A 26823-nucleotide genomic window follows, 5' to 3' on the forward strand; every position below is an offset into this window, starting at 1 on the left:
GTTAATAAAGATAGGCAGTGTTTCTCAACCTTGACAATTTTAAGGCATGTGGACTTCAACTCCCAGAATTCCACAGCCAGCCTGAGAAAGAATCTCTGAAATTTATGTTTCCAACATATGAACTGTATCTCTATGTTCCCAATTTGGCCTCTTGTTTTTCTCCCTCTGAAGTGGAAAGGGCACAAAGAGACCCAGCCTCCCAGTCTCTCGTACCGGCATCCAGCCGCCTCCTTGGGGACAGGAAGTCGGCCATGCCGAGTAGGTCGTTCTGAACGGAAGTGGAAGGACGGCCACAGAAACGGACAGGAAGTTGGCCATCCCGGGGAGGTCAGTGTGTAGGACAGTGGAGAACTACTGTGCATGTGTGACTGGAAGTCGGCAGGTAAGGTTGATTTCCTTGTGTGGCTGCTATTCCTGCCTAAGGCTGCGTTCTGATGACTTGGCCCCTAAAATAACAAACATAGTCTTTCATATCTTGGGAAAGCCTGACTTTTTTGCCCTCTTTTGGGCAAGGAAAGAGTAGGGCCTGAGGTTTGACCCATTTTGCAATTAGAAAAGAGTTAGGTCGACGTAATGCCGTATTCTGATGACTTTGTCCCCAAAATGACCAACACAGTTTGTGATATGTTAGGAAAGCCTGACTTTTTTGCCTTCTTTGGGGTAAGTATTATTTCCTTGTGTGGCTGCTATTCCAAAATAATCACAGGTAGGCACTCTTCATGCCCTGTGCTATAGATGGTCTTTGTAGTCCCCTTCAGGCTGCCATGCCCAAAATAACCACAGGAGGGCACTCTTTGCATTCCCTGTGCTATAGATGGTCTTTGTAGTCCCTTTCTGGCCGCTATGCCCAAAATAACCAAAGGAGGGCACTCTTTTCATGCCCTGTGTTATATATGGTCTATGTAGTCCCCTTCAGGCTATCTCGCCCAAAATAACCACAGGAGGGCTCTCTTTGCATGCCTTGTGTTATGTATGGTCTTTGTAGTCCTGTCAGGCTGCTATGCCCAAAATAGCCCCAGGAGGGCACTCTTTTCATGCCCTGTGTTATATATGTTCTTTGTAGTCCCTTTCTGGCCATTATGGCCAAAATAACCACAGAATGCAATGCAACTTTTGACAGCCATGATTTAATGAATGTGCCACAATTGGCGGAGTTTGCAAAATACACAAATGAGTTTCACAACAAAGATTGCTGCACTCTCACATGCCGTAAGCTACGAATGTCCAACCTTTTGGCTTGCCTGGGCTGCACTGAGGGACGAGGAATTCTCTTGGGCCACATATACATTAACTACAGTACACGTTAATGTATATAAATCACATAATGTTAAAAGTTTATGATCTTGTGAGGCCACATTACTAGCTGTCTAGGGTAGGGCTAGGCTAGGGGTAGGCAACCTTGGCTCTTTTATGACTCATGGACTTCAACTCCCAGAATTCCTGAGCCAGCATGGCTCAGCTTGGAAACTCCCTTTCCCCTCAACATGGTGGGCTCAGGAATTCTGGGAGTTGAAGTCCACGAGTCATAAAAGAGCCAAGGTTGCCTACCCCTGGACTAGGGCCACATGTGACTCACCGGCCGAAGGTTGGACATGCCTAATCTAACCTTAATGTTCTTTTTTTGGTAGTCTCAACCAAGAGACTCACTTCTGCCTCTCCGCTTCTCCTTCAGCGTCCCAGGCATCATAGAGCAGCCAAGCACTGCTCAGCACATTGTCTGAACCTCCAGGGTCGGTGTGTGGCCCGCCGCGTCCCCCAACTCTGCACAATTGAGGTTACCGAATAAAGTCTAAGAGCGAAGCCGGCTGTGGGAAGGCGGCCGTCAGCGAGCAAAGGCTGGGCCGGCCGGGACGCCTCCCGCTTCCCCCGCTGGACGGCTAAGCCCGAGGAAGCCGGGCGAGAGGACACCAGAGAGGCGCGCCTCCCTCGAAGCTGGACGGCGCGCGGGAGTCCAGCCGCCGCCCCCTCCGACGGGCGAGCGGGAGGGGCGAGCGGCGCGCCCTGGTCCGGCAGCCGCCTTTGGCCCCCCGCCCAGCTGAAAGGCGGCCGGGGGCGAGGCGGGGGCGGAGCCGGCTGGAGGGCGCTGCGCCTGCCGCCGCCGGCATGGAAGAGGCAACACGAGCCGCGCCCGCCGCCCGGCCTGTCCGGAGGGGCGTCTCAGCGAGAAGGCCGGGGGCGCCTCTCCCGCCCGCCCCTTGAGGCCGGCCCGCCCGCATGGCCCGCGCGCTGCTGGTGGTGGCTGCCGCCGCCGCCGTCCTGGCCCGGGGGGGCCGCGCCGAGTCCCCAGGTGGGTGTGGGAGAGGCGGCCCCGAAGCCGCACCCGGCGCTGGGCTGCCTCTCGGCCGGCGAAGGGCCGCGGGCGCCACCAGCCCGTCTGGAAGTCGGAGGCGCCTTGCGAGGACGCGCTGCGCGGTCTCCGGCCAGCCGGCTCGGCGCTGCGGCGGCGACAAAGAGGTGCGGGTGTCCTGCAGCCTTCGCCCATTGTCCTCGGCAAGGCCGGCCGGCTGGCTGGCTGGCTCCCCTCCGCCGCCGCCCCCGGCTCAGCCCCTGCAGGAGCCGCCGCCCCTTCGAGGCGGGGGTGGCGGGAAGAGCCCCCCGTCACCCCCAAAGAGGAGAGCGGTGACTTTTTTTTATCGGGATGGGTTTGGCGGGAAGTGGGGAAGGGCAGCCTTGACCTCCTGCTGCTTTGGCCCCTGGCGAGGGGAGCCACCGCCTGCCGGAGGGAGGCCGAAGTGTGGGGAGCGGATCCCCGGGAGGCCGCTTCTCCCCCGCCCCCGTCACTCGAAGGGCTTTCTGCAGGTGCGGAACCCTCCCGGGGCCCGGATCCTGGCTACGAGGACCACGAGGTGGTGTACCCGGTCAGAGTGGACGAGAGGGGCGCCTTCCTCTCCTACAACCTGTCCCACCGCCCGCTGTCCAAAAGGGCCGTCTTCTCACGGATTCGCCCGGGGGCGTTTTACGCCCTCTTTCACCGAGGGCAGCAGCTGCGCTTCAACCTGAGCCTCAACCCTCACCTCCTGGCCCCCGGCTTTGTTACTGAAAAGCGGTATGGAGGCATCTCTCGGGCCCGGATTCAAGCGTCCAGCCGGAACCCGTGTCATATGATCGGGTCTGTTCAGAACGGGGACAAAGAAAGTGGGCTGGCGGCCCTCAGCACGTGCGATGGGCTGGTGAGTGTCTTGGGTGGAAGGGGAGGGAGGGAGGCCGTGGTTCTGGTACCCTCTCCCTCCCACTGGCTGAATTCCTCCTTTGTTCAACATCTGGTATAACAATCATTGTTCTGTGAAGTCAGCACAACTGCATCTCACAGTTTGGTTTGTTATAAGCAGATGTTTCTTTGTGCTTAGGAATATATTGCTCTAGTTAATTCTGTAGAAGACACCCTCGTGAATTCCCTTCCACAGAAGCCCTCCTTTGCTTCTACTTGGCCCTTTCCTCCACCTGCCCCCCCCCCAATCTAGACGGGGCACAAGGGAGTAAGAGGTGCAGAGGAGAATTGCGTAGGGCAACAAGGGCCTGGGGGGGGGGGCTCTTAGGGTGCCTCTTTCAGTTCTGTTTTAAAGCTAGTCGGTCTTTACCCCAGGATCAGGGAGGCTACCCTGGACACGGCTTCCGGCTTCCATAGGCTCTAAAGCAGGGGTCCCCAACCTTATGAAACCATCCCCTCTCCACCTAGTCTACAGAGTCAGAAAAGTTGGGGACCGCTGGCTTCTGGGTCTAAAACAGTAATTCTCAAATCTTTTCAGGCTTGCTCATTCATTCATTCATTCAAAAACCAGAATCCCTGACAGGGAGGGAAAGCTCTAGTGATAATAACAGGCTGCATTTGAGTGGAAAGCTTTTGTTTTTTGCCCTTCGTCTCTCAGGCAGCCCCATCAAGTTCTTGTGGAACCAAGCTTGAGAAACCCTGATTTAGTCCTGAGTCATCCCAGGCCAGCCAGCCCTGGTTGAGAAAGCAGTCTCAAAAAGCAAAGTTTCCCCCATGCCTTAGCTTAGTTTCTCTTAGCTTCCCAACGGTGTGTGTGTGTGTCCGTCCCCTTCTGTCCATCCCTAGAAGAAAGGAGATGCTTCTTCCATCTTCCTGCTCATTGCAATCAAGTGAGCTGAAAACCTGCATGCTGAAGTGGCCTGACACTTTCTGCAGACTGAGAGCATTTAGGAACCGATGCCATTTCCTCTCCAGAAAGGCGTCTTTCACCTGGCTGGCCAAGACTTCTTAATTGAGCCACTGGCTCCCAGCAACCTGAGGGAGGGCACAGCCCAACCACACAGGATATCTCGACGTCATGTTTGGGAGCACGAAGCTGAAGAGTTTATTTCGGTCCTGAGCACGAAAGGAGCCAGGAAGCAGCCAGCTTCTGTCAGGATGTGTGGGGTGCAAGGTAATGTTTCCTGGTTTGGGAGTCCTGTGGCTCCTAGCCGGCTCTTTGTCACTTGAAATCCCTTTCTCGAGGGAGGAGCGGTTCTCTTTGAGACTGGCTCTGGCTCTCCCTCATGGCTGTACTAAGGCGCATTTCTCCAGCTCTTGCTGACCTTTCCTGGGCCAAGAATGGGGAGGTCTTTACAGCTTTGCTGCTATTGGTGAAATTCTCCTCCCCTCCAGCATCCCTAGCCATTTGGGAAACCACCTGCCTGGGGGGGGGCTTGGGCCACTGTAGGTGGGGGCTTGGGACAGAGTTTAGCTGCTTTGCCAGTCCTCCAGGGCAGAGGCCTCTGGTGCAAAAGTGCTCCGTGCTGGTCCCAACATAGAAGGGTTGGAAGGGACCTTGGAGGTCTTCTAGTCTAAACCCCTTTGAGCAGGAGACCTTAGTCCAACCCTCTGCTCAAGCCGGAGACCCTGGGCCAGTTCAGTCTCTTCTTAAAGGCTCAGGAGACTTGAGTTCCCGGCACAAAGAGAAGATTCCAATTACGGTTGAAGAAAAATCTGAAGAAGGAGCTTAAATAAAGCAAATCCTATTTCCAGTGGATTTAACTGTCACAGGAAGACCAGAGCTGTGCGAGCCCAAAATCAAAAGGAGTCCACCTTTTCTGACTAATCAGTTTTATTAAAGGGTGGAGCTCGTCAGTTTATGCCTTTTAATAAAATGGGCTAGACAAAAATGGTGCTCCCAGATTCTTCCTGATGATTGTCATGGAAAACATTTTCACACAAATCCAAGTAGTGGTAAACTTTTCCTTTTATAAAATAGTTTCTTCCAGAAACCATTTGATGGCACACCCACCTCTCTTCTAGGACTGAACTTTTGGCCAGCTGTTGTTCGGCCCGAGCCCCTCCCCACCCCTGCTCTGTTTACAGAGCAGAGGCCCACAGGCTTTGCCTCTGTGGCATCTCCTTTTCTCTAGAAGAAACGGACCTCCTTCCTTCCTCAGTCTGATCGGTAGTAAACCGAACATGGCGTTTAGTCTTCCAGCTGCAGAAGGCAGCCCATAATAAGACAATGCCCTCATTTACCTAAAACATCCAACTAATCACTGGGCGAGGGAAATGGTTGAGCATGGAGGATGCAGTTCTGTTTATTGTGTTCAAGGTTGCTGAAGCCCACGTAGAAGAAACAGGATTAGGCTTCTTGGGAAAAATGCACTTCAGCAGGATTCCTTCCCCCCCCCCTTCAGAAAGTGGGGACAGACAGAAGGAAGGAGCCCTGCGACTGGCCACCCTTTGCATCCCAGAAAGGCTCAAGCGTGTCCAAGCAGCCCCCTTTGCCTCTTCCCGAGGGGTGGGCACAAGGGAGGAGGAGGCAGTCTTCAGTTGACCTCAGTTACCTGGTATTTGCGATGATTGGGTGGTGAAACTGCCAATCAAAGCAAGGGAATGTGGGCACCTCCTCTGAGTTTATGTTCTGGAGGGAGGGGCTGCTCAGAGGGCCCGAGACTCCTGGGGGCAGTGGGCGTGCGTGAGTGCCCAGAAGGCTAACTAGCAAAGTCTTCGGACATCCCACGTTCAGTTCTTTTATAAAAGTTAAATATTCTTTAAATGTGAACAGAATGGTTGCATCATCCCATACCTTCCCCACATTCTACCTACTCACCTTTGGTTAGTAATAAAGAAAGATGGGAGGCAAACAAAGATTTCTAGACCAGTAAAGGGCTTGGCGGTAGCACCAAAACAAATAACATCCTTTAGGGATTCCCAGGATTAGTGCAGTGGGATAAAAGGAGGGGGAGAGAAGGGCCTTCAGCAGCCAAGTTGGGTAGGCAGAGGATAGGAGCCACATTTCCCCCTTCTTCTGCCTCGTCCTTGGGTAGCCTCAAGTGGGGGAAGTGGGTTGATTTGGGGAAATGAAAAGCGGCCCAGGACAGATCTGAAAACTAAAGGGGTAGTGGGTTATGAGGCAGGAGAGGTCAGAATTGGGCCTGGACCTGGAGGGGCAACGGGCATAACAGATAGTGGTGGTGGCACTGTGACTCCTGGATTGGGGTGGGTGGGTATGAAGGACAGAGCCTGGTTCCAGTTCTAAAGCACAATGGCTGGAAAGCTCAGATCCCCTGGGAGACCCTGGGAGAGGACGGTTGTTGGCCTAAGCTGTGAAGATAGGGAGCCAGCCGTATTAGGATGTCATCGTCTCCCGTCTTCTCCAATTTCCAGAATATGCCAATGGCTCAGAGAGGTCGAGGGAGCGTTGGGAGGAAAAGCAGCAGAGGAAGCGGCGGATCAAGCCACGCTCGGTCAGTAAGGAGAAGTGGGTGGAGACCCTGGTGGTGGCTGACACCAAGATGGTGGAATACCACGGCAGCCGGCATGTTGAGAAGTATGTCCTGACAGTCATGAACATGGTGAGCATTGCGAAAGGTTGCTGGTTGTGGTTCCTTTGTGGAACAGACAAAGGGCAACTCTCAGCTGGGGAAAGAGCAGGAGAGATTTGGGGTAATTTCATTGATCGAAACATTTGAGATGCGTTTGTGGCCCAGGAGAGAACTTCCCTTCTCATGTGCAGAGCTCACTGAGGGACTCCACTTCTTCCAATATGCAGGTGGCTGGTTTATTCCATGATGCCAGCATTGGGAACCCGGTCCACGTTTCTATTGTGCGTCTCATCTTTCTGGAAGATGAAGAGGTAAGAAGAAACAGAGAAGACATGATGTAGAGCTGCATCTGCTCATCTCTGCAGAAAGCTGAGGATATTCATTCTGTTGTCTCCACCCCTCTGTTTCACCTTCCTCTGTGGTGGTCCGTAGTTTGTGCGTCCCCTTGTTTCTTCCTGCAGCAATTTCACTGCCTTCTTAGGTTTCTTGTAATGCTAGCTACAAAGAGCCATTAGCCATTGTTTGAAAGCTGATCCAGACAGCTACTAAAATCCTTTTTGCACATGAATTTCTTTGGCTTTGCTGTCTTGATACATTCAGTAGGTGTTTATGTTTGTTCCAAATTTCTGAGATAGATAAAATCTTTATAGGAGTTCAACAATCTCAGCTTTGGAAGAATGGGGAATTACGAATAATAATTATGTACCCTGGGTTTGTTTATATGTATAGATAGGGGTAGGCAACCTTGGCTCTTTTATGACTCGTGGACTTCAATTGCCAGAATTCCTGAGCCAGCATGGCTGGCTCAGGAATTCTGGGAGTTGAAGTTCACGAGTCATAAAAGAGCCAAGGTTGCCTACCCCTGGTATAGATATAGCTTTTATTTGCTTTTCATGCTTTTCAATAGTTTGTCGGCAATAATAATCATACCAGTGCAGTATCTCTGTCTGTTAATTGAGGGTTCTAATTTTCTTTACGTAGGAGGATCTGAAAATTAGCCACCATGCCGACAACACCTTGAGAAGTTTTTGCAAGTGGCAGAAAGCCATCAACCCCAAGGGGGATGCTCACCCCCTGCACCATGATGTCGCCATCTTGCTCACCAGGTATCCCCGTGACTTCAGTGCCGTCTCTAACATCTGTCAGTCTCACTGAAAGTGAGGAACTCCTTTGAAGAGAGAACGTTCTTGATGGAGACGGGGCTCTGACACCAGATTACAAAGCAGTCTTACAGTATTTTGAGAGGCACACTGTGCCGGTGTCCTGCAACTGGATCTGAAATGTCTGAGCATGTTGGTTTGCTTCTGTTTTTGAGCTGGGCCCTTGTTTTTTCCCTAGAGTTCTCCAATTGCCAATTTATTTTCCTTCAACCCAGCTGGGTCTTGCTCAGTATAGTGACCCTCTTTTTTGTTCTCTCTCTCTCTCTCTCTCTCTCTCTCTCTCTCTCTCTCTCTCTCTCTCTCTCTCTCTCTCTCTCTCTGTGTGTGTGTTTGTGTGTGTTTCCCTGACTCGGAAAGGAAGGATCTCTGCACTGCCATGAACCGACCATGTGAGACATTGGGCCTGGCCCACGTCTCTGGCATGTGCCAACCACACCGGAGCTGCAACGTGAACGAGGACACGGGTCTTCCATTGGCCTTCACCGTGGCCCATGAACTGGGACACAGGTAAGGTTGCAGCCGGGCATCTTGGCCTGTCCGAGATTAAGACTGAGCAGAGATTTGTAGAGGTTGATCACTAGCATGTTTAGAGCCTGGAGACATCCACATGTCTCAGCCCCAGGGAGATGGTGTGCCTCATCCTTGTTCACAGGGTCCTTCAGTGGAAACCTAACCCCCCCCCCAAAAAAAGTCTCTCCCTAATAAGCTGAGAGGTAAATTGGGCTCTGAAGTGAAAGTTGTCTAGTTGTTGAGGTTTCTGCAACCTTACTCCATTCCTTTTTTATGAGTCACGTCAAGGAAATTCTGGGAGAAATGGTTGAATAACAAGGGCTTGACAGAAGGTATTGAAAGTGCATCTTCACCTAAAGGGGTCATGGGAGGAGAGACACCAAGTGTACAAAAACTACCCTGGAACACAGGGGAACTACCAGAGGACTGGAAAAGAGCTGATGTAGTTCCCATCCTCAAAAAAGGAAAAAAAATGGATCCAGGAAATTACAGACCTATCAGCCTGACCTCAATACCTGGGAAGATCCTGGAAAAGATAATCAAACAACGAATCAACGAACACCTAGAGGCAAACAAAGTCATTACTAAAAGCCAACATGGGTTTGTCAAAAATAGATCATGCCAGACAAATCTTATTGCATTCTTTGACCAAGTGACAAAATTAGTGGATCAGAGGAATGCTGTGGACATAATTTACTTGGACTTCAGTAAGGCATTTGATAAAGTAGATCACAACCTACTACTTGACAAGATAGAAAAATGTGGGGTAGACAGAACCACCACCAGATGGATCCGTAGCTGGCTGACCGGCCGTACTCAGCGAGTGGTCCTCAATGGAACTGCATCTATATGGAGGGAAGTGTGTAGTGGGGTGCCCCAGGGCTCTGTTCTGGGCCCAGTACTCTTCAACATCTTCATCAACGATTTGGATGAAGGGATAGATGGGGAACTCATCAAATTTGCAGATGACACCAAGCTGGCAGGAATAGCCAACACTCCAGAAGACAGGCTTCAGATACAGAAGGATCTGGACAGACTTGAACACTGGGCACTAACTAACAAAATGAAATTCAATGGTGAAAAAAGCAAGGTTCTACATTTAGGCAAGAAAAACCAAATGCACAAGTACAGCATAGGTGGCACCATGCTCAATAGTAGTAACTGTGAGAGGGACCTCGGAGTCCTAGTAGACAATCACTTAAATATGAGCCAGCAGTGTGCTGCAGCTGCCAAAAAGGCCAACACAGTGCTAGGCTGCATTAACAGAGGGATAGAATCAAGATCACGTGAAGTATTAATACCACTCTTACAATGCCTTGGTAAGGCCACACTTGGAATACTGCATCCAGTTTTGGTCACCACGATGTAAAAAAGATGTTGAGACTCTAGAAAGAGTACAGAGAAGAGCAACAAAGATGATTAGGGGACTGGAGGCTAAAACATATAAGGAACGGTTGCTAGAATTGGGTATGTCTAGTTTAACGAAGAGAAGGACAAGGGGGGACATGATAGCAGTATTCCAATATCTCAGGGGCTGCCATAAAGAAGAGGGAATTAAGCTATTTTCCAAAGCACCTGAAGGCAGGACAAGAAGCAACGGGTGGAAACTCATCAAGGAGAGAAGCAACCTAGAACTAAGGAGAAACTTCCTGACAGTGAGAACAATTAATCAGTGGAACAGCTTGCCTCCAGAAGCAGTAAATGCTCCAACACTGGAAGTTTTTAAGAAGAGACTGGACAGCCATTTGTCCGAAATGGTGTAGGGTTTCCTGCCCGAGCAGGGGGTTGGACTAGATGACCTCCAAGGTCCCTTCCAACTTTACTACTATTACTATTACTATGTGTTGTCCCCGGAATTCCCCATCTCATGAAAGGCCTTTGCAAGTTGTTTGGTTCTAAGTGTAGATCTAGTGATCATTTCTGGGTGGTGACACTTCCGCACTGGCCCAGTAACCCCCGTTGATACAATTGCCACCCCATCTCCTGCCCCCAGGCTTGCTCCTTACCCTTTTCAATCACACACAAAATGACACAGGCCTTGGCAAAGTGGGAACTTGCCTTCACCAACAGACAGTGTCTCCAGAGATGTAGGCATTGATTGAAAAGCCCCTCCCCCTTCCCCCAGGCCCACTTGTTCAGTCCACTCAGGACGGAACTTAGCAGGATGTTTAATGGGTGTGTGTGTCGTTCTCTTGCTCCCCTGTTACATGCCTGGAAGCCACAAGGGATTTCCTCAACCTGTTCCCCGGTCCTTCCTTTGACTCTCCAGAGACCTCTGGGGTGCTGCTTTGACGCCCCAGTGCATGTGTGTCTCACCTCCTCTGGGGGCTGTGCCTTTGCAGTTTTGGGATTCAGCACGACGGCAGCGGCAATGACTGTGAGCCAGTTGGGAAAAGGCCTTTCATCATGTCTCCGCAGCTCCTGTACGATACTTCGCCCCTCACCTGGTCTCTCTGCAGCAGGGAATACATCACACGCTTCCTGGAGTAAGTCAACCGCCCCCCCCCCCCGCTCTCTCAGGAGGCAGCGGAATGGGGAGTCTTCTGCACCCCTTTTATTTTTCTGCTGCTGCATTTAGAGCAATCGGTAATAATAATAATAAAGTTGGTAGTTGGAAGGGATCTTGGAGGTCATCTAGTCCAACCCCCTGCCCGGGCAGGAAACCCTATACCATTTTGGCTCTATTCTGATTAAGAAAGCCCTGTTGATCTGTGTGGGCTGAGGGGACCAGATGGAGGTCGCAGCAGAAGGGGGTGCAATTGGGGGAGGGGCTTTCCATAGGCGAAAGGTCTCTCTCTCCCCTTCCCCCTCCTTGTGCCCTGAGTTGAGAGTCACCCGCCTGGATGCTGTATTCTGGACTCTTTTCAGATTGTATTCCCTCCCTCTCTCATTCCCTCTCCTGCTTACTTGATGTGCCTCCTTGCAGCCGGGGCTGGGGGCTTTGTCTGGATGACCCCCCAGCCAAGGACGTGATCGGCTTCCCCTCAGTTCCACCCGGAGTCCTCTACGATGTCAGCCACCAGTGCCGGCTCCAGTATGGTGCCTACTCCACCTACTGCGATGACATGGATGTAAGGGGGGGGCGGACTACGGAGGGGGTCCTGGCCCTGGGGGAAAGTCCCTCTGAGGAGGGGCCCATCGGTGGCAGAAGCGTTTCAGGAAAACGAGGTGGTGTCGGCCGGTGACTTTGGACCGGATTAGAGCAGAGTTTCCCAAGGTTGGTCACTTTAAGATTTTATGGACAAACCATAAAGTGACCAAGGCTGAGAAACACTGGATCAGAGAATATGTGGTGTATGTATTTCTGTACCTGCCGTGATCTTTAAAAGCTTACAAAAATGGATTGAAAACATTTCTTGAATTGTACATTTAAAATTGTCAGGCAGGCAGCAGGGGACAGAAGCCTTCCTCCTGCGAGGTCTGGATCTGTCAGGAATATCGCAACATTTTCCCTAGAAAGGGCAGCCCGCATCGTCCGCCTCCTTCTCCTGTCCTCCGCCTTTGGGAAGAGGAAGGTCCCCACCTGCCCTGCTGCTGCACGTGGAGAGGAAGAGAGCCACCTTCCCGGCAGGGTTGTCAGCAGCTCGGCCTCCCTGCCCCGGCCACAAATTCAGAGCATTTTATTTCTTTCCGCAGAGCGTCTGCAACACCCTCTGGTGCTCTGTGGGGAACACATGTCACTCCAAGCTGGACGCAGCTGTCGACGGCACCAAGTGTGATGAGAACAAGGTATTTCCTGGGATCTGGCATGGAGCCCGCCTCTGGGCCAGAAAGCCTCAGCCCTGCAGCTGCTTCCCAAATGCCATCTTGGCTAAATCATGCCGTGTCACAGGGAGGCATTCGCAGTCCAACACAAACCCTGGAGCAAAACGGAACTCTGCTCAGAAGTCTCTTTCAGTGGGCATGCTTTGCAAGATGCTCTGGAGCTGAAGGGCATCTCCAACTGCACAATGTATGCTGTTCCCTTAATTGTTGAGCACCGGCTGGGTGTGGGGAGACAGCGTCTGATGGGCAGTTGTCTTAGATGTCCAGCGAGGGACAAGCTTTGGCACCTTTTAAAAGGCAGCTGCAGCTTTCTCTCCTGGAATGTCCAAGAGGGTGGCCATAGTCACTCCAGCCATTCTTGAATGCAACTGGTTTTCTTGAGCCCTTTTCATGGCAGGCTGCTTGCCTGTTTAGGAGTTGCCGGAAGAGTGAGAGTGACAGAACAGGGTGGTTCTCGTGCCAGCATTAGTGTCCTGGCTGATGCCCCCCTTCTGGATGGCTGCCTGGCTAAAACTGGCAAGTGGTTCTGCTCCTGCCAGGTGGCCAGTTCCAAGAGCACCCGGGTCTCGTTGGCAGCGGGCTTGCAGATTGTCAACCCAGCGTTCTGACCACATGAGCCACCACCCTCCTTTTAACAGTGCATGATGGAGGGAGTGACACGTCCACTAGCCATGGGCTGGAAAGGTGGCCCGCCCCTTCAGGAAGCACCCCAGACCTCTTAGTCACCGATGGGCCTCTGCTTGTTCCAGTGGTGCTTCAACGGAGAGTGTGTGAGTGTCGGGTACCGCCCAGAGTCTGTCCATGGAGGCTGGACAGGCTGGAGCTCCTGGACGGCCTGCTCCCGGACTTGTGGGGCTGGAGTGCAGAACGCGGAGCGGCCATGCAACAATCCTGCGTGAGTGACTGGTCACCTGCCCAAGAAGCAGGCCTCTGCGGGGGACTCTTCCTTCAGTCCCGTCTGGCCTTCAGCCTTTTCAGGGAAGCAGCCCCGACTTGCTTAGTTAGGCAGGCTGGGGAGGATGGTTTCTCCTTCAAGCAGATGAGTTGGGTTTTTTTCCCCAATCCTCAGCCCCAAGTATGGTGGGCGATACTGCCTGGGAGAACGGAAACGCTTCAGGGTCTGCAACGCACAGCCGTGTCCGGCAGGGGAGCCCTCTTTTCGGCAGATCCAGTGCAGCCGTTTTGACCACCGGCCCTACAAAGGAAAGCTTTACAAGTGGAGCCCCGTCCCCAATGCCAGTAAGCCTCTCTCAAGCGGAGGATCGCGTGTCTGCCCGGAGGGAGGCGGTGTGCGAATTGGGGTAACGAGTGCAAGGGGGCATTTACCAAATGGTGCCCTTGGGACTTACCTGTTCCCCAGGTGGCTCTTGTGGCCGGCACAAATCTGTCACAAAGCTGCCCTTTTCCAGAAGATGAACTAACATTCTAGGATGTGCTCTCACCCCGCAGAGTCCCGAGTGCTCTGTGACTTCCAGAGCTGGATCAGTGCTCCATCACTGGAGGTTTTCGAGAAAAGATTGGACAATCATCTGTCCGGGATGGTATAAGATCCCCTTCCTTGGGCAGGGCTGGACTAGAAGACCTCCTAGGTCCCTTCCAGCCCTGTGATTCTATAAGAAATAAGGAAGAATCCGGTGGGCGCTAAAATCCATATCTACCACCCAGAGTTGTGCTCTCGCCTGTGGGCACCAGGCCGCCTGTACCCTTGATTGCTTCTGAAGCCATTTCTGTGAGTCGCGGAGTCCTTTTCTCATTGGGGCTTCTGCGCTGCAGCGGGTCCTGCTGGCAGGCCTGGGGCGGGAGCTCCTGGGCCCTCAGGCTCTTTCCTCTGGTCTCGGCAGGCAACCCTTGCGAGCTGCACTGTCGGCCCGACAAGGAGTACTTTGCTGAAAAGCTTCGTGATGCTGCCATTGATGGGACCCCGTGCTATGAAGGGAGCGGCAAGCGAGACAGGTGCATTAACGGGATCTGTAAGGTAGGCGTGTGGGGGGATTCTCTCCCCCCCGCCGGCATATCTAAAATTTCACCTATTGAGGGTGGATGGTACCGTGGGCTTGCATGGTAGACTCCAAGGAAAGGAGGAGGCGGTGGTTCTGCTAGCACAGCATGCTTGCTCTTGCTTGACTCGAGAAGGGCTACCTCAGTTACTCCAGCTGCCCATGTTTCGTGATCTACTGAGTCACCTGGGCTTGGTTCCCGTGGTGCAGTAGCCCAGAGATGCAAACGAGGCAGCCTGGGGTTGCTGGATGCGACCCAAGAAGAAACCAAACGTGCCGGCTCTGCCCCTTCCTTGGGTGGCTCTGCCCAAGCAGACTGGGGTGCCGAAAGGGAATCCTCTGAGACCCCATTTGGAGGCTCTTCACGCAGGACTGATTAAGAGCACGGAGGGCTTTGGTGTTTTAAGGCCCTCTTAATCACTGGCCAGGGGAGAGTGGATGTTTACAGCTTTGGTCCTGTTGCACGGGGAGCACAGCTGCTGTCCTCAAGGGGGTGAGCTGGGGTGGCGGATGCTCCTTCCCAACTGAGAAGAGCTCCCGCCAAGGGAGCACCTGTCTCTCAGGTGGCACCCAGGATGGCAAGGCAGGGCTCTCCCAGAGGGGGCTCAGGAGGGTGCCCATTGCCCCCCCATCTCTTTCAGAACATTGGTTGCGACTATGAGATTGACTCCTATGCTGTGGAGGACCGGTGTGGTGTGTGCCAGGGGGATGGATCAACCTGTCAGACAGTTAAGAAGACCTTTGAGGAGAGCGAGGGGCTGGGTGAGTGCGCCTTCATTTCGGGAAGGCTGGTGTGGGCAGGAGAAGGCTTCAGAGTTTTGTGAATTCTTACCATTCTTTGCTCCTCTGTAAAACTGAGAAGTTCTAGATTTCTTAATATTTGAGCTGTGCTGTGTCAGGAAGGGTTAGGACAAATGAGGATGTAAGGGGGAGAGGTTTGAAATGCTGTGATCCCAAAGGATTGGGCAGGAAGTGGATCTCATAGAAGTGGCTGGGCTGTTGCTTCCCATGAAATGTGTGCTTACATGCCTTCCTTTGGGGAGTACAGGAGGATTTCCTGACCTCTTGCAAGTTCTGGCGAAAGCACAACCGCATCTTTTTCCAGTGGTGGTTGGGCCTCCTTGAGAGCGATTTCCCTTAGAATAGACAGAAGCTCTCGGGAGACGTTTAGGAGGCTCCCTGTGTAGCCGTGGAAAGAGTGGGTCCATTTCACTTGGTGGGAACGAGGACCTTCCCTTGTTGCCTGCTGGTGACAAGCATTCAGCATCCCAACAGGTTACGTTGATGTTGGCCTGATCCCGGCTGGAGCACGTGAGATCCAGATCGTGGAGGTGGCCGAAGCAGAGAACTTCCTGGCTTTGAGAAGTGAGGACCCCAAGAAATACTTCCTGAATGGTGGCTGGACCATCCAGTGGAACGGCGACTACAAGGTGGCTGGGACCACCTTCACCTACAAGAGGATGGGAAATTGGGAAAACCTGACTTCTCCAGGGCCCACAGAAGAACCCGTTTGGATTCAGGTAGGCAAAGGAGGATTTGCAGCCGGGCTCTGGAGGACGAGAAACGGGCTGGAGGGTGGCAAGTTCCGTGCTTAGGTCACTGCTTGGGCAAGGCTGCTTGTGCCGTAGACGGCTGCCATGGAGTTGGAGCCATCAGTTCATTTGCCCAGAGGACTCTTGGAGAACAGCAGGAGTGGCAGGGTTTCTTCCCAGCCTTGCTTGGAAAGCTTGAAGTCAGCCTGGGGTTCTCCAGGGGCAGAGACGGGCTTCGGGACCAACAACATTGCATTCATTCTCAGGTTTTATATCTGTGCCTTTTTTTAGTCAAGAAAACAGAGTCCGGTGGGATCGGGGGGGGGGGCAGATTGTCCTCTGCTGTTTGGATGCAGACCTCTTCTTTTCGCCAAGTACTGGTGATCTTGAGACATTAACAGGGAGCTGGATGGGGGCTGAATTTTAGGGGAAAGAATAAAGCCCAGATAAAGAGAACGTGAATGATGCAGGCCGTTGCAGACAGTCACAAATGCCTTGGGAGCAGAGACTCCCTTTGTGGGTCTGAGGGTGCTGAACGGAGGGAAAGACGGAGGCGTTCAGGTCAGGTGGGGAAGCGCCTACTTTCCCAATGACGGGTGTTAATGTGGGGACCCCTCTGAGACCCTGACGGTAATAAGCCTGGCCAGCACATTAATCAAATAAGTTACTTTTAAAATCAACGCTCTCAGTTTGGAGAGAAGGAAGTCCTGGATTTAATGAATTGGGAGGCTTTTAATCTCACTGGGAGGAGTTTGCTTGAACATTGCCTTCAGCCAAGGAGCGACGTTCCTCTTCTGGCTTCTGTTCCTCTGCTGAATAGCCACTTGTGAGATCCAGAACAAAGGAAGCGATTTAAGAGATGCTTGGTGCTGGTCAGCTCTCTTCCACCCACGTAGCTATTCCTGCTGTTGCCCAAGACTCTGAAATACTTCGGAGAGGAGCTCAGAGGCTCTCGGTCTGGGCTTCTAACCCTGCTAGAACACGTCCTTCCCAGTCTCCCCACTTTCTTGGTGTGGGTTTGATTGGCTGTGAAAAGCCTTGGAACAAATGAGACTTCCTCCCACCTCCTCTCCTCACCCTCAGGAAGAAAGCCAGATCTTCCATTCTCCTTCTCCTTTCCTTTCTATATTTATCTTGTGAAAAATGCCTCAGAGGTCAAAGGTTCACATCCTGCTCAGGAAATTTGAAGATGCATTAATTCATACGATGAGATCGTGTCCAGTTCTTTGGGGGAAGCCTATTGTACATTTTGTAGTGAGCTGTGGAGATGGCCTTGAGGGAAAGGGATCCTTTCTTGAGGCCTTATGCTTCACTGTTGTGTTTCCCCAATATCCTGGTTTGCTTAGCTCAAGTGTGCTTCTGCTTGCCCTCAGCTCCTGTTTCAAGAGAAGAACCCGGGAGTTTGCTATCAGTACACCATCCAGCAGGAGTCCAGGAATCAGAGTTCGGTTGCTCCAGCTGAGTTCTTCTGGCACTATGGACCCTGGACAAAATGCACAGCTACCTGTGGGACAGGTGAGGACTTGCCTGCTGGACAGCAAGCTGCTTTCTTGGCGGCATGAGCAGTAGCAGCAACTGTCCGGCTGCAGTCAAATTGGACTGGTTCTTGCTGTGGGGCAGTTCAGAGACCAGGGGAGCCAGCATCCGGCTCTCCATTCTAAAAGAACAGTCAGGATCAGGATAGGAATGTGTGCTTCTCACGTGACAGGGTCTGCTTTTGAGGCACCAGATCGGTCGGATCTTATGAAACAGTGCAGGAAGCTTTAAATCTTCCTGGCCAGTGAAGCAGCAGCCCAGCAAGCTGAGCTCAGCAGCAACAAGAGCGGGGCTTGGCCCGGGTCTGGGTTGGGAAGGGGCTTCTTTGGCATAGCCCTGCTCATTGGAGACCAGCAAAGAGATGATGGCAGCCGATTCCTCTGGAGAGAGCCTGACTGTGCTTCAGACAGAATTTAAGACCCACAAAGGAATGGAGTGTAACCCAGCATACATGCAGAAGCACTTCTGCCTGGACATTTGCAGAGGGATTCCAAGTTGCGACTGAACTCAAGGTTCGGGTTCAACTTGAAATGAAAATTAAGTTGCAAGTTTATAAGTCATGGGAGAACTCAAATTCCTCTCTGACTTTTGCTCACAGGTGAGAACCACAACACCACACAAAAGGATTTTGTTCTGTCCCCAGTTAAGCCGTGCCCAGCATGTATCCTTGCCCCTTGGCATGTGCGCAGATAGACTCCCTCCCTCCCTCCCTAAGCGCTCTCTCCTCCCGTTCTCAGGGGTCCAGAGACAGATGGTGCGTTGCCTTGAGAAAGCCGCTGGGTTTGTGGAGGAGCGGTACTGTGATGCTCTTAGCCGGCCTGATGACCAGCGAAGGAATTGCAACAAGGAACCATGTCCAGCCAGGTCAGCTCTTGGGCTTGCCCAAAGCTATTCAAACTGTAGGATGCTCCACCATTGAAAGGAAAAATTCTGCCCAAAAATAAACGTCTGGGAGAAGAATGCTCCTCTGCCAATTCTGCAGAGCTTGGGGCTCAGCCATAACCTGAGGCTGGGCCTCTATGGCAGCACCCAGCTCTGTGCCTGCAGAGACCATCTTTGTGAGGAAGCTGGCCATAGTCTCCCCAAAAGGGTCTCCAGGTCACCCTCTGGACTTCTGAGGATAGGTTCAGGGACTTGCACATGCTCAGTCCGGGATATAGCAAAAGGTCCCGTGTGGGTCCAGAATGGATGTCGTGGTGACCTCCTCATTCAGTCTGTGGGTTTCCACAGGTGGTGGGCTGGTGAGTGGCAGGCGTGTTCGGCCACCTGTGGCGACTCTGGACTGATGAAGAGGACCGTCCTCTGCATTCAGAGCGTGGCCTTGGATGAGCAGCAAGCTCTACCGCCAGACAAGTGTCAACATCTCACCAAACCAGAGACCACAGCCGCTTGCAACCGCGAAGTCCTCTGCTTGGCACCGTGGGTCACGGGCAACTGGTCAAAGGTGAGAGAATCACATCGCAAAGGTTATAGGAACCTTGGGATGTCAGGAAGAAGGACAGAGGCCTGGTGGGAATTTGTGGGTTTTCTCCTAGCCCTTTGGGCCTCTCTTCTGTCTTTTTGCCCTTGACCCTCCCCTTCCAAGGCGGGACACGATTTCTGCTTTGGCAAAATGTCAGTCTTCACTAATTTTGAACTGTGGGACCAGCCAAAGTTCTGCAAATCGCCTTTTTCCCCTCAGCAAAGCAGCCTCTTCCTTCTTCTAGCCTTAATTCTCTATCCTGAGCTAGACTTTTCTTTAAGTTGTCCCTTGACCCACAATCAAATTTTATCTTCTGTAGAGCATGGTTAATTCTGAAACCCCAAGTTCTGAAAGTGGAGGGTGGAGGCCAGCTTCCTTTTCCCCCGTCTTCCCTGCTTCTGGCAAGGGCCTCCGGCTAGCAGCCACTCGCTTCTGGAACTCCTCTGGTTTGCCTTTCTAGTGCTCAGTGACCTGTGGGAAAGGGACCCGAAGGCGCCCCGTTTTCTGCCCCACGGACACCAGAGCCAAGTGCGATCCAGCGGAAAGACCGGCCGCTGAGCTCGACTGCTGGGCTCCCCCCTGCTGGAGTCGGGCGGAGGGTGCTGCTCCCGACTGGTCTGGAAGTGGCTCTTCAAGCCAGGAACTGTTCAACGAAATCGATTTCATCCCCAATTATCCTGCCCCCAAATTTAGTCCTTCAGCTCCCAAATCTGAAAATGTTATTGCAGGGGAAGTTCTCCCCCCCAACAACCATAAGAAGGGAAATGTGTTTGTGGATGACTTTTATTATGATTATAATTTTATCAATTTTCATGAGGATTTGGTTTATGAGCTGGTTGAGGAAAAGAACAGTAGAAAGGAAGATTTGAAGCCCAACTTTGGGGTCAAGATTTTTCACAAGGTGGAGGCGGATCCCCAAGAAACGCTTCCTGATCTTTCCCCCACCACAGACCTGGAAGTCAAGCTGGCTAATCAAGGTTCCACCTTTCCCACTGTTGGGCAGGAATATGAGAAGGTGCACGATAACGTTCAGGGCAGTAGCACAACTGGCACTTTACAGGATCCCTTTGTTACCCCAGTTGCCGCCAGCTCTTCCGCTTCAGTTCATCGGGAAAACTTCCAGCCATCACTTTCGGACAATCTCCCCTCCACTAAAACAGTGAAGTCCTCTCCTTTGGAGAGCAACAACCATGTATTGGGTGGTGCTACTCAAGAACCTCCTTTTGCAACTACTTTTTTGAAAGACAGCACTGCAAGACCTGGTTCCTCCACCAGCTCTCCTGACTTGGATGTAATTACTCCAACAATGTCTTCTGCCAAGGACAACTATTGGAGAAGTGAATTTGGTACTCTTAGCAGCACAGAAAATCCTGGCGGAAGGATGCAGGACCCTAAGTTTCCCAACCTCAGTGATAGCAGCGATAATCATTTGATGGAAGAAACCAGCAGAAAGCATAGAGACAGAGCCATTGTCCTTGGTGAAGGTAATACAGCTACTGCCTATAGAGTGAAAGAAAATCCGGTAAATTCATTTGCAACGACAACGGCAAGAATAACTGGGCCACCCGGCCACCTCGCCCATCATCTCTCTCCCTCTGCTGAAGCCTCCTCGCCTGCTTCTGTTCTGGAGGCAAGCAGCCCCTCAGGATGGGACCTTCTCCAGAAGACCCCCTCGCTGACCGCTGAGCTTCCGTCAGGGACGCCTTTCTCCACGTCTGCATACCAGTTGTCGGGATTCAGCAGAACGTTTCGCCATCCAGACCCTCTGACACCACAGATACCAACTGAATCAAACTCTTTGGATCGGGGCTCACCTTTTCCCAACTTTTCTCCTTCTCCATTGCTTCCCTCAAACCAGCAGCAAATGAATCAGATTAAGACAGATTTGGACACTGAGCTTATGCCTTCCACTGAGGACCGGGAATTCTCCAGAGGCAGAAGTGAAAGTCCACCTCCCCATGTGCCAATTGCCAGCAGTAAAGGAGGGGCTGGCGGGCCTGGGGCGAGGTTTCAGGAACCAGGAGAGAAGATGGCACCTTCTGTAGTGCCTGCTGCTGCTATTGCAATAGCTGCTCTCAACGCTAGCTGGGAAGCTGGAAACTGGAGTGGGGTAAGTTCTCAGAAAAACTAAGAGTATTATCACTGTGGGCAGATCTCCAGCCAATCATTTTGCTTCTCCCCTTTTCTCCCTTCTTGCCTCAGCCAAGTTCTTTTTACGATATGGGTCATTTTGTGGACCTCAAAAGACAGAAAGTTAGAAGGCTGCAGAAATACAGTCTTCTGTCTTGACTGGGGCTTGGCTTTGAAACCTGTCCAAAGAGTGTCCTCCCTCCTGGCCAGCTGTGACTCGTGGACGGCCAGGGGGAAAGGAGGCAGGAATGGGGTCCCTGGGGAGGGGGCGCAGCTGGTGTTCCAGCGCTTTCCAGAGAGCCCAGAAGGAGAGGCGGGATGACTTCCTTTTGGAAAAGGGAAGAGGCTGACGGGATTCCTGTTGTTCCTAGTGCTCTACAACCTGTGGCCTTGGGGCTGTTTGGAGGGTTGTGCACTGCAGCACCGGAAAAGAGGACGACTGTGACTTGACTACAAAGCCCACTCCTGCCCGGCGATGTTATCTGAGGCCGTGTTCCAAGTGGCACATTGGGAAATGGAGTAAGGTAGACACACCTAATGCCAAACAAAGACTTTTGATTAATTGTGCATGGGAGTGCGCATCCTTTTGTCCCGTGGATTTTTCCTTTTGCCCTCGGCTCTCTGCCAAGATTACTTATAAGTTGACGTGGGTTTTAGCTTAACTCTCCCTCCCTTCTGATCTGAAAGGCAAGGGGTAGATCTTGTGAAGAGAAGCTACTCGGACTCTTTGATGTTCCTTCCTGCCCCCGTCCACCCCCAGCGCTCCTTTGAGTGAGCATTGCCAGCGAATCATGTCAACAAGAGTGTTTTCTGAGCAGAGAAGATGTTTTCACAGGGCATTCCCTGATTCCTTCTCTGGCATCGACTAGAGAGGAAATGTGGAGAATCATCCAGGGTGCTAGCAAATGTTTCTGGCCAGAAATGGCTTTGCAATTGACCTAGATGCACATCGATTGTTTTCTTTTACTCTGTTTCAATGGACTTGGGCAAAGGCGTTACTTGATAAAAACAGTATTTCAGGAGAGAAACGTATTAGGTTCAATTCTGAGGGGAAATGTATCCAGAATGAGGATCTAGCTAGCCAACTAGCTACTGTCTGTGAGGAACGTTGGCAAGAGCTGGAGATTCTGGCTGCGAACCAGATGCTTAAATATCTGAGGTGAGAATCGGCCTGAAGGATTGGAAGATCTCTCGAGCAGGAACCAGTATACATGTTTTTTGGTTATTTCCAAAGGCAGGCCTAAAAACAGGAGGTAGAAATGGCAAAACAGCGATTTCCAACCAGCTCTTTTCGGAAACTTCCATAAAGTTAGTTGGTGGACGAGCCAATGGCCTCCAGAGGGATTCTTTTGAGTAGCCATCTGCAGGACTGCTCTCCTTCCACCCTTTGTGGTAAATCCAACACTGAGCAGAGTTTGGACCGGATGGCCTTTGTCAGTATCCCCGAGGATCAGTGGGTTCCTGGCATTAAGGCAGACCTCTGTTCTTGGTGGCCAGGTTTCTGCTCTGTGCCATACCTCAGAAGACGTGGCTCATGTTCTGCTCTGATTGTGCTCTTTCTGGTTTGTCGCCAGTGCTCCAAGACCTGCGGAGGTGGTGTGAGGGTTCGGAGCATCCACTGCATTGATACACGGGGTCAGCGACCTCTGCGGCCCTTTCACTGCCAAACTGCCTCATACAAGCCTCCAATGCAGTTGCCGTGCCACACCAAGCCCTGTCTAAGTTGGTACACCTCCACCTGGAGAGAGGTGAGCTGGAAGTCTTTGGAAGTGGGGAAAGACTCTGAATGCAGCCTGGACCCTTACTCGCTAGTTCTGTCCCCCAAGACATACATCCGGTGTAAGAGCCAGCTGGCCTATTGGACAGACTGGGATTTGTGTGTGTGTGTGTGTGTGTGTGTGAGAGAGAGAGAGAGAGAGAGAGAGAGAGAAAGAGAGAAAGAGAGAGAGAGGGCATGTTTGACATGCTAGAGCTTTAACTCACAGCTATTGTTCTGCTGGGTGATGATTCCCTCTGAAGGAAAGCCCACTGGATTCTCCTGCTTTTTCCCCATATAAACCTTGGAGCCCAGCATGCCCAAGAAGGAGAATTGGGCTGCACAAGAAATGGCTCCTGCAGTTCCAGAATATCTTCAGTGGAGTTGGAAGCCAGCAATTCATGGCTTGCTTACTTCTGGGGTGTGTGTGTGTGTGTTCTGGCTACATTTGCTCCACCGTTGAAGACTGGCCCAGGGCCTGGAGCTGCAGGAATGGCTTAGCAGGAAGGGAACACCAGGATGCCTGGCCATCCCAGCGGCTTCTCAGCCCAATGCCTCTTTCCACCCTTCCAGTGCTCTGAACTGTGTGGAGGAGGTGAGCAAGAGCGCCTGGTGACGTGTCCCGGATTGGGGAGGTGTGACCCAGCCCTCCGGCCAAACAGTACAAGACTGTGCAACACCCAGCCCTGCACCAAGTGGAGAGTGGGATCTTGGGGGCAGGTAAGCCCCCTTCCGTGACGTGGCCCCCAGCCTCTCTGTGCCCTCACCGCAGGGCAAGCAGTGCTCAGAGAGCTCTGTTCCCTGCAGTGCACGGCCACGTGTGGCGAGGGTATCCAGAGGAGGCAAGTGAAGTGCCTGAACACAAAAACCGGACAGGCAGAAGAAGACAGTAGCTTGTGTGAGCACGAACCGTGGCCAGAGAACAACCAGAGATGCAATTCCCAGGATTGTCCTGACAGCGAAGCAGGTAAGTGGGCATCTGGGATGGCTGCTGATGGCTGAATTGCCCAGAGCCCCTTATTAGGGCAGTGTGTGGACTTTGGCTATTTGGACAATTATCCAAGAGGTTCTGGCTGGGCCTGTCAGGGGCCTTCGGAATAAGGAGGGTACTGGTGTTGGTTCTGTGTGCAGCTGTTCCACATGTAGGTGACTGGTAGGTCTATTTATGGCATCTGGGCAGCTTCCAGATTGGCATCAGTGAAACTTGTGGCAAAGGTTTGGCTGCGGCACGGCTGCCTGCTTGGGCAGATTTGGAGAGAAGACCTCTTTAAGCCTCATGGCTAATTACTTGGTAGTGAAGGAGTACCTCTGGGCTGGTTACCTGGTTTGTCTGCAGAAGACCGATGAACTCATTTGCGCACAGCTGGACTCTCTCTAGGACATCTGGCCTGTGTAAGGCCCCAGATCTGAGACAGATGTCCAGGCCAGATGTCCAAATGTCACCTGACTCCAACCCATTCCTGCTGCATTTGCAGAGTAGCTCGCTGCTATCTGGCCTTCTGCCCAAAGAGACTTTATACTAAGTGGCAAACTGTCATTAGCAATAGGCACCAAGGCCCTCATCCTTGGGGCTATTGCTGTTTTGAAGAAGGATACAGAGATTGATTGGGCTTACACAACATGCTTAGTGGGGTTATTGATGGGGCAGGAGGTTGGGTGAACCTCTTAACCCACTTAGATGGAAAGTAGGTATAAACCAAACCAATGTTTGCCACTCAGTGAGGTTGTGTAATACCCCCCCCCCCCCGTATCTGCCTTCTCTTCCTTCCCAGGCTTCATCTGTGAGCGCGACCACCTCTCCTTTGGCTTCTGCCAGACCCTGCTGTGGCTGGGAAGATGCCACCTGCCCGCAGTCAGTGTCCAGTGCTGCCAGACCTGCCACCCACATGGCCTGCTCCATCGGGATCGTGGTGATGAGCGCTCCTCCCGGAAGTGAATGCCTCCATGCCCAGGAAGCTCTGGTGGGCGAGAGCTGGAGAAGACCCACTTCAGCCAGTCAGCTCTTCGGTCCACAAGTGCTCAGAAACCAACCAATATTTTCTGCCTGGTGTGGTGCTCAATCCTGTGGCTGAGCTGTGCTCCAGGCAGCGAGAGAAGCCTTGAGCCCACAGCATTGGAAACAGCTGGCGGGGGCACACACAACCTGGCCCCAGGAAAGCAGCTTTTGGAAGCCACCTCAGAAATATCTCTGGTGCTACAGTTGGTCATAGTCACTCAGTGTTGGCAGGCCAGCACAAAACTCCTGAGGAGTGATTTTTTTTAAAAAAAGAATAAAACCAACTATTTTTATATTTTATGCAAATGAGCATGTAGCATTCCACAGAATATAATTTGATCATTTGGTTGGGTTATAACTACAAAGATTTTTCTTGTTATAGATGTGAGGAGCTTCAGACAGTGAAGTTAAATATCCCGGTGCTGGCTGTGCATGCATGCACATGCACACACACACACACACACACACAAACGGTGCTACTGCTCTTGAGACGGTCAGGTGTTTCTAGGCCACCCAGCTGTGGGCGGGTTAGTAAGTCCTCCAGCGGGGCTGGCAATCCTGTGCCAACCTGACTTGCCATGTGGGGCCACCTGAGACTTGCAAGCCAAAACGATGCCTGTAACTGCTGCAGGACAGAGGCCAGTCTGCCTAATTGCCCAGGTGAGGGACTAAAGGGAAACTTACCTGACTGGCAGCTGTTCTGCCTCCTTTCATTGCACAACCGAGTCTCCCCAAAGCATTGTTCACTTTCCTTTGTGAACTAAGAACACTTGATATCGGATCTACATTTTCTGCATTTGTAATTTCATTGTTAGCCATAGTGGCAAAAATACATTGCTTTCTTACTTGCACCCTGAAATTGGAGAAATGGTGCAGGAGTTTCCTTAAAAGTCTACACAGGCCACACGTCCAAACTTTGTGTAATCTTCAGATAACATAAAGAATTGCCCTGTTTTAAAGGAAGGATGGCATGGCTTTGCCTACTTGCCTGTTTGGGGAGAAGGCTGTGGTGGCTGCATGGGCAGGGCTGCGCAGTATTTGTAGCAGGCTGTGGAAGCTATTGGCCCTGGTTTTTTCTGGGATGTGTTTTGACTCCCCTATCTAGGGCTAAGAGAAAGGGACTGGCCTGTAGTTATCCATGAACTCCAGGGCCTTAACCACGAGACTAATTTGTCTGCTTCTGAATACCAAATGTCATCCTCATTCTAAGATGAAATTTCCCAATCAACATATCAGAAACATTGAAAATTGATTGGGAGAAAAGTATTGTAATACCTTTCTAAATTTTTAAAGGCTATAGCTCTCAAGTGTGTTAAACTGCAATAGCAAAGTTACATCTAATCCTGTTGTATTTTTGTTTTTCTGTTAAATGTTTAAATTGTACCCATCTCATCTTAGTCTCTGTGCTTGCTTAGCGGGACTACAATCTGCTCGAATGTAAGAGTGAATCGCGCCCGTGTTCGCTCAGCGAGATTCAACTCCTCCCACGTGGCTTTGGAAGGCAGCAAAGGTCAATCAGGAACTGCTCAAAACTTGTGCCAATTTGGATGTTTCTCAAAGATTCCACTTCACACCTTGGCGATTGGGATTTTAATGGTGCAGATGCTCCAACTCTCAGTCTGTCTCCCTGAAAAGTCTCACCCCGCAGCCTGGCCAAGTCTTGGTAACAAGACGCCAGTTTGCCCTCCTGCCTACTTGCAAACGGCTGAGCAGTGAGGAACATCAACCTGGGAGGTCGCCAAGCCCGGCTGCTTCTTGAGCCACGGTGGTGGGTGGAGTAGAAGAGCCAGTGGGCCTGGAGGCCAGCTGGCCAAGGAGAGCCAGGCTGCAGCAGTCCCAGCGGGATGCCCTGGCCATGGGCCAGGAAGCGTCTGATCCGAGGGGTAGGCTCTCTGCAAGGAGCAGCTTATCTCGCTTGCCAGAATGATCTAAAGTGCTGAGGAGTCCCAGAAGGGCAGAAATTGAGGGCAGGAGGAGTGAAATTAAAAGGGGGATCCCTGACAGTCTGAGCTGCTCACTGGGGAGTCTGCGTGGAGCAGGAGTGGCTGTCCTCGCTGGCTTTTCGGGGGGGGGCTGGAGGGGAATGGCTTAGTGCGGTGATGCAAACTGAGGGCCCACATGTTGAAGTTGACATGCCAGTGTTCACCAACATCTAACAACCGTTCTTGAAAGTATGCCCCATTCTTGTACAATTTTCAGAGGCAACACTAGAATGGGGTGTGCCCATTTGTGGCC

General features: G+C 52.0%; 1 protein-coding gene across 2 annotated transcripts; it reads left to right on the top strand.

The window, feature by feature from the left end:
• ADAMTS7 (ADAM metallopeptidase with thrombospondin type 1 motif 7) lies at positions 1 to 25977 on the top strand. Of its 2 annotated transcripts, none has more exons than XM_039361976.1 (25): positions 1 to 382; positions 1673 to 2287; positions 2800 to 3170; positions 4184 to 4382; positions 6587 to 6774; positions 6972 to 7055; positions 7726 to 7850; positions 8262 to 8411; positions 10757 to 10900; positions 11341 to 11485; positions 12051 to 12143; positions 12929 to 13074; positions 13249 to 13418; positions 14021 to 14154; positions 14818 to 14938; positions 15452 to 15696; positions 17082 to 17223; positions 17982 to 18108; positions 18475 to 18688; positions 19167 to 20816; positions 21208 to 21360; positions 22411 to 22584; positions 23166 to 23312; positions 23400 to 23559; positions 24365 to 25977. In XM_039361976.1, exons 2-25 carry the CDS (start codon positions 2215 to 2217, stop codon positions 24526 to 24528), a joined length of 5319 nt encoding a protein of 1772 aa, XP_039217910.1. In that variant the 5' UTR covers positions 1 to 382; positions 1673 to 2214; the 3' UTR covers positions 24529 to 25977. The 2 variants fall into 2 exon arrangements, with proteins under 2 accessions (XP_039217910.1, XP_039217911.1); XM_039361977.1 differs by having other exon boundaries at positions 1 to 327.
• The last annotated feature ends 846 nt before the right edge of the window (positions 25978 to 26823 follow it).

Source organism: Crotalus tigris, unplaced genomic scaffold, assembly GCF_016545835.1.
Source record: "Crotalus tigris isolate CLP2741 ecotype Arizona unplaced genomic scaffold, ASM1654583v1 scf7180000019364.2947544272:3078424, whole genome shotgun sequence".
Lineage (NCBI taxonomy): Eukaryota > Metazoa > Chordata > Lepidosauria > Squamata > Viperidae > Crotalus > Crotalus tigris.

What these genes read in the sequence shown, in the direction of transcription:
- ADAMTS7 (XM_039361976.1), top strand. Translation starts at nt 2,215, where the DNA reads ATGGCCCGCGCGCTGCTGGTGGTGGCTGCCGCCGCCGCCGTCCTGGCC. An exon ending in TCAGCACGTGCGATGGGCTG is followed by an intron (nt 3,171 to 4,183) that starts GTGAGTGTCTTG and finishes TTTCCTCTCCAG; the next exon opens with AAAGGCGTCTTTCACCTGGC. An exon ending in GCATTAACGGGATCTGTAAG is followed by an intron (nt 14,155 to 14,817) that starts GTAGGCGTGTGG and finishes CATCTCTTTCAG; the next exon opens with AACATTGGTTGCGACTATGA.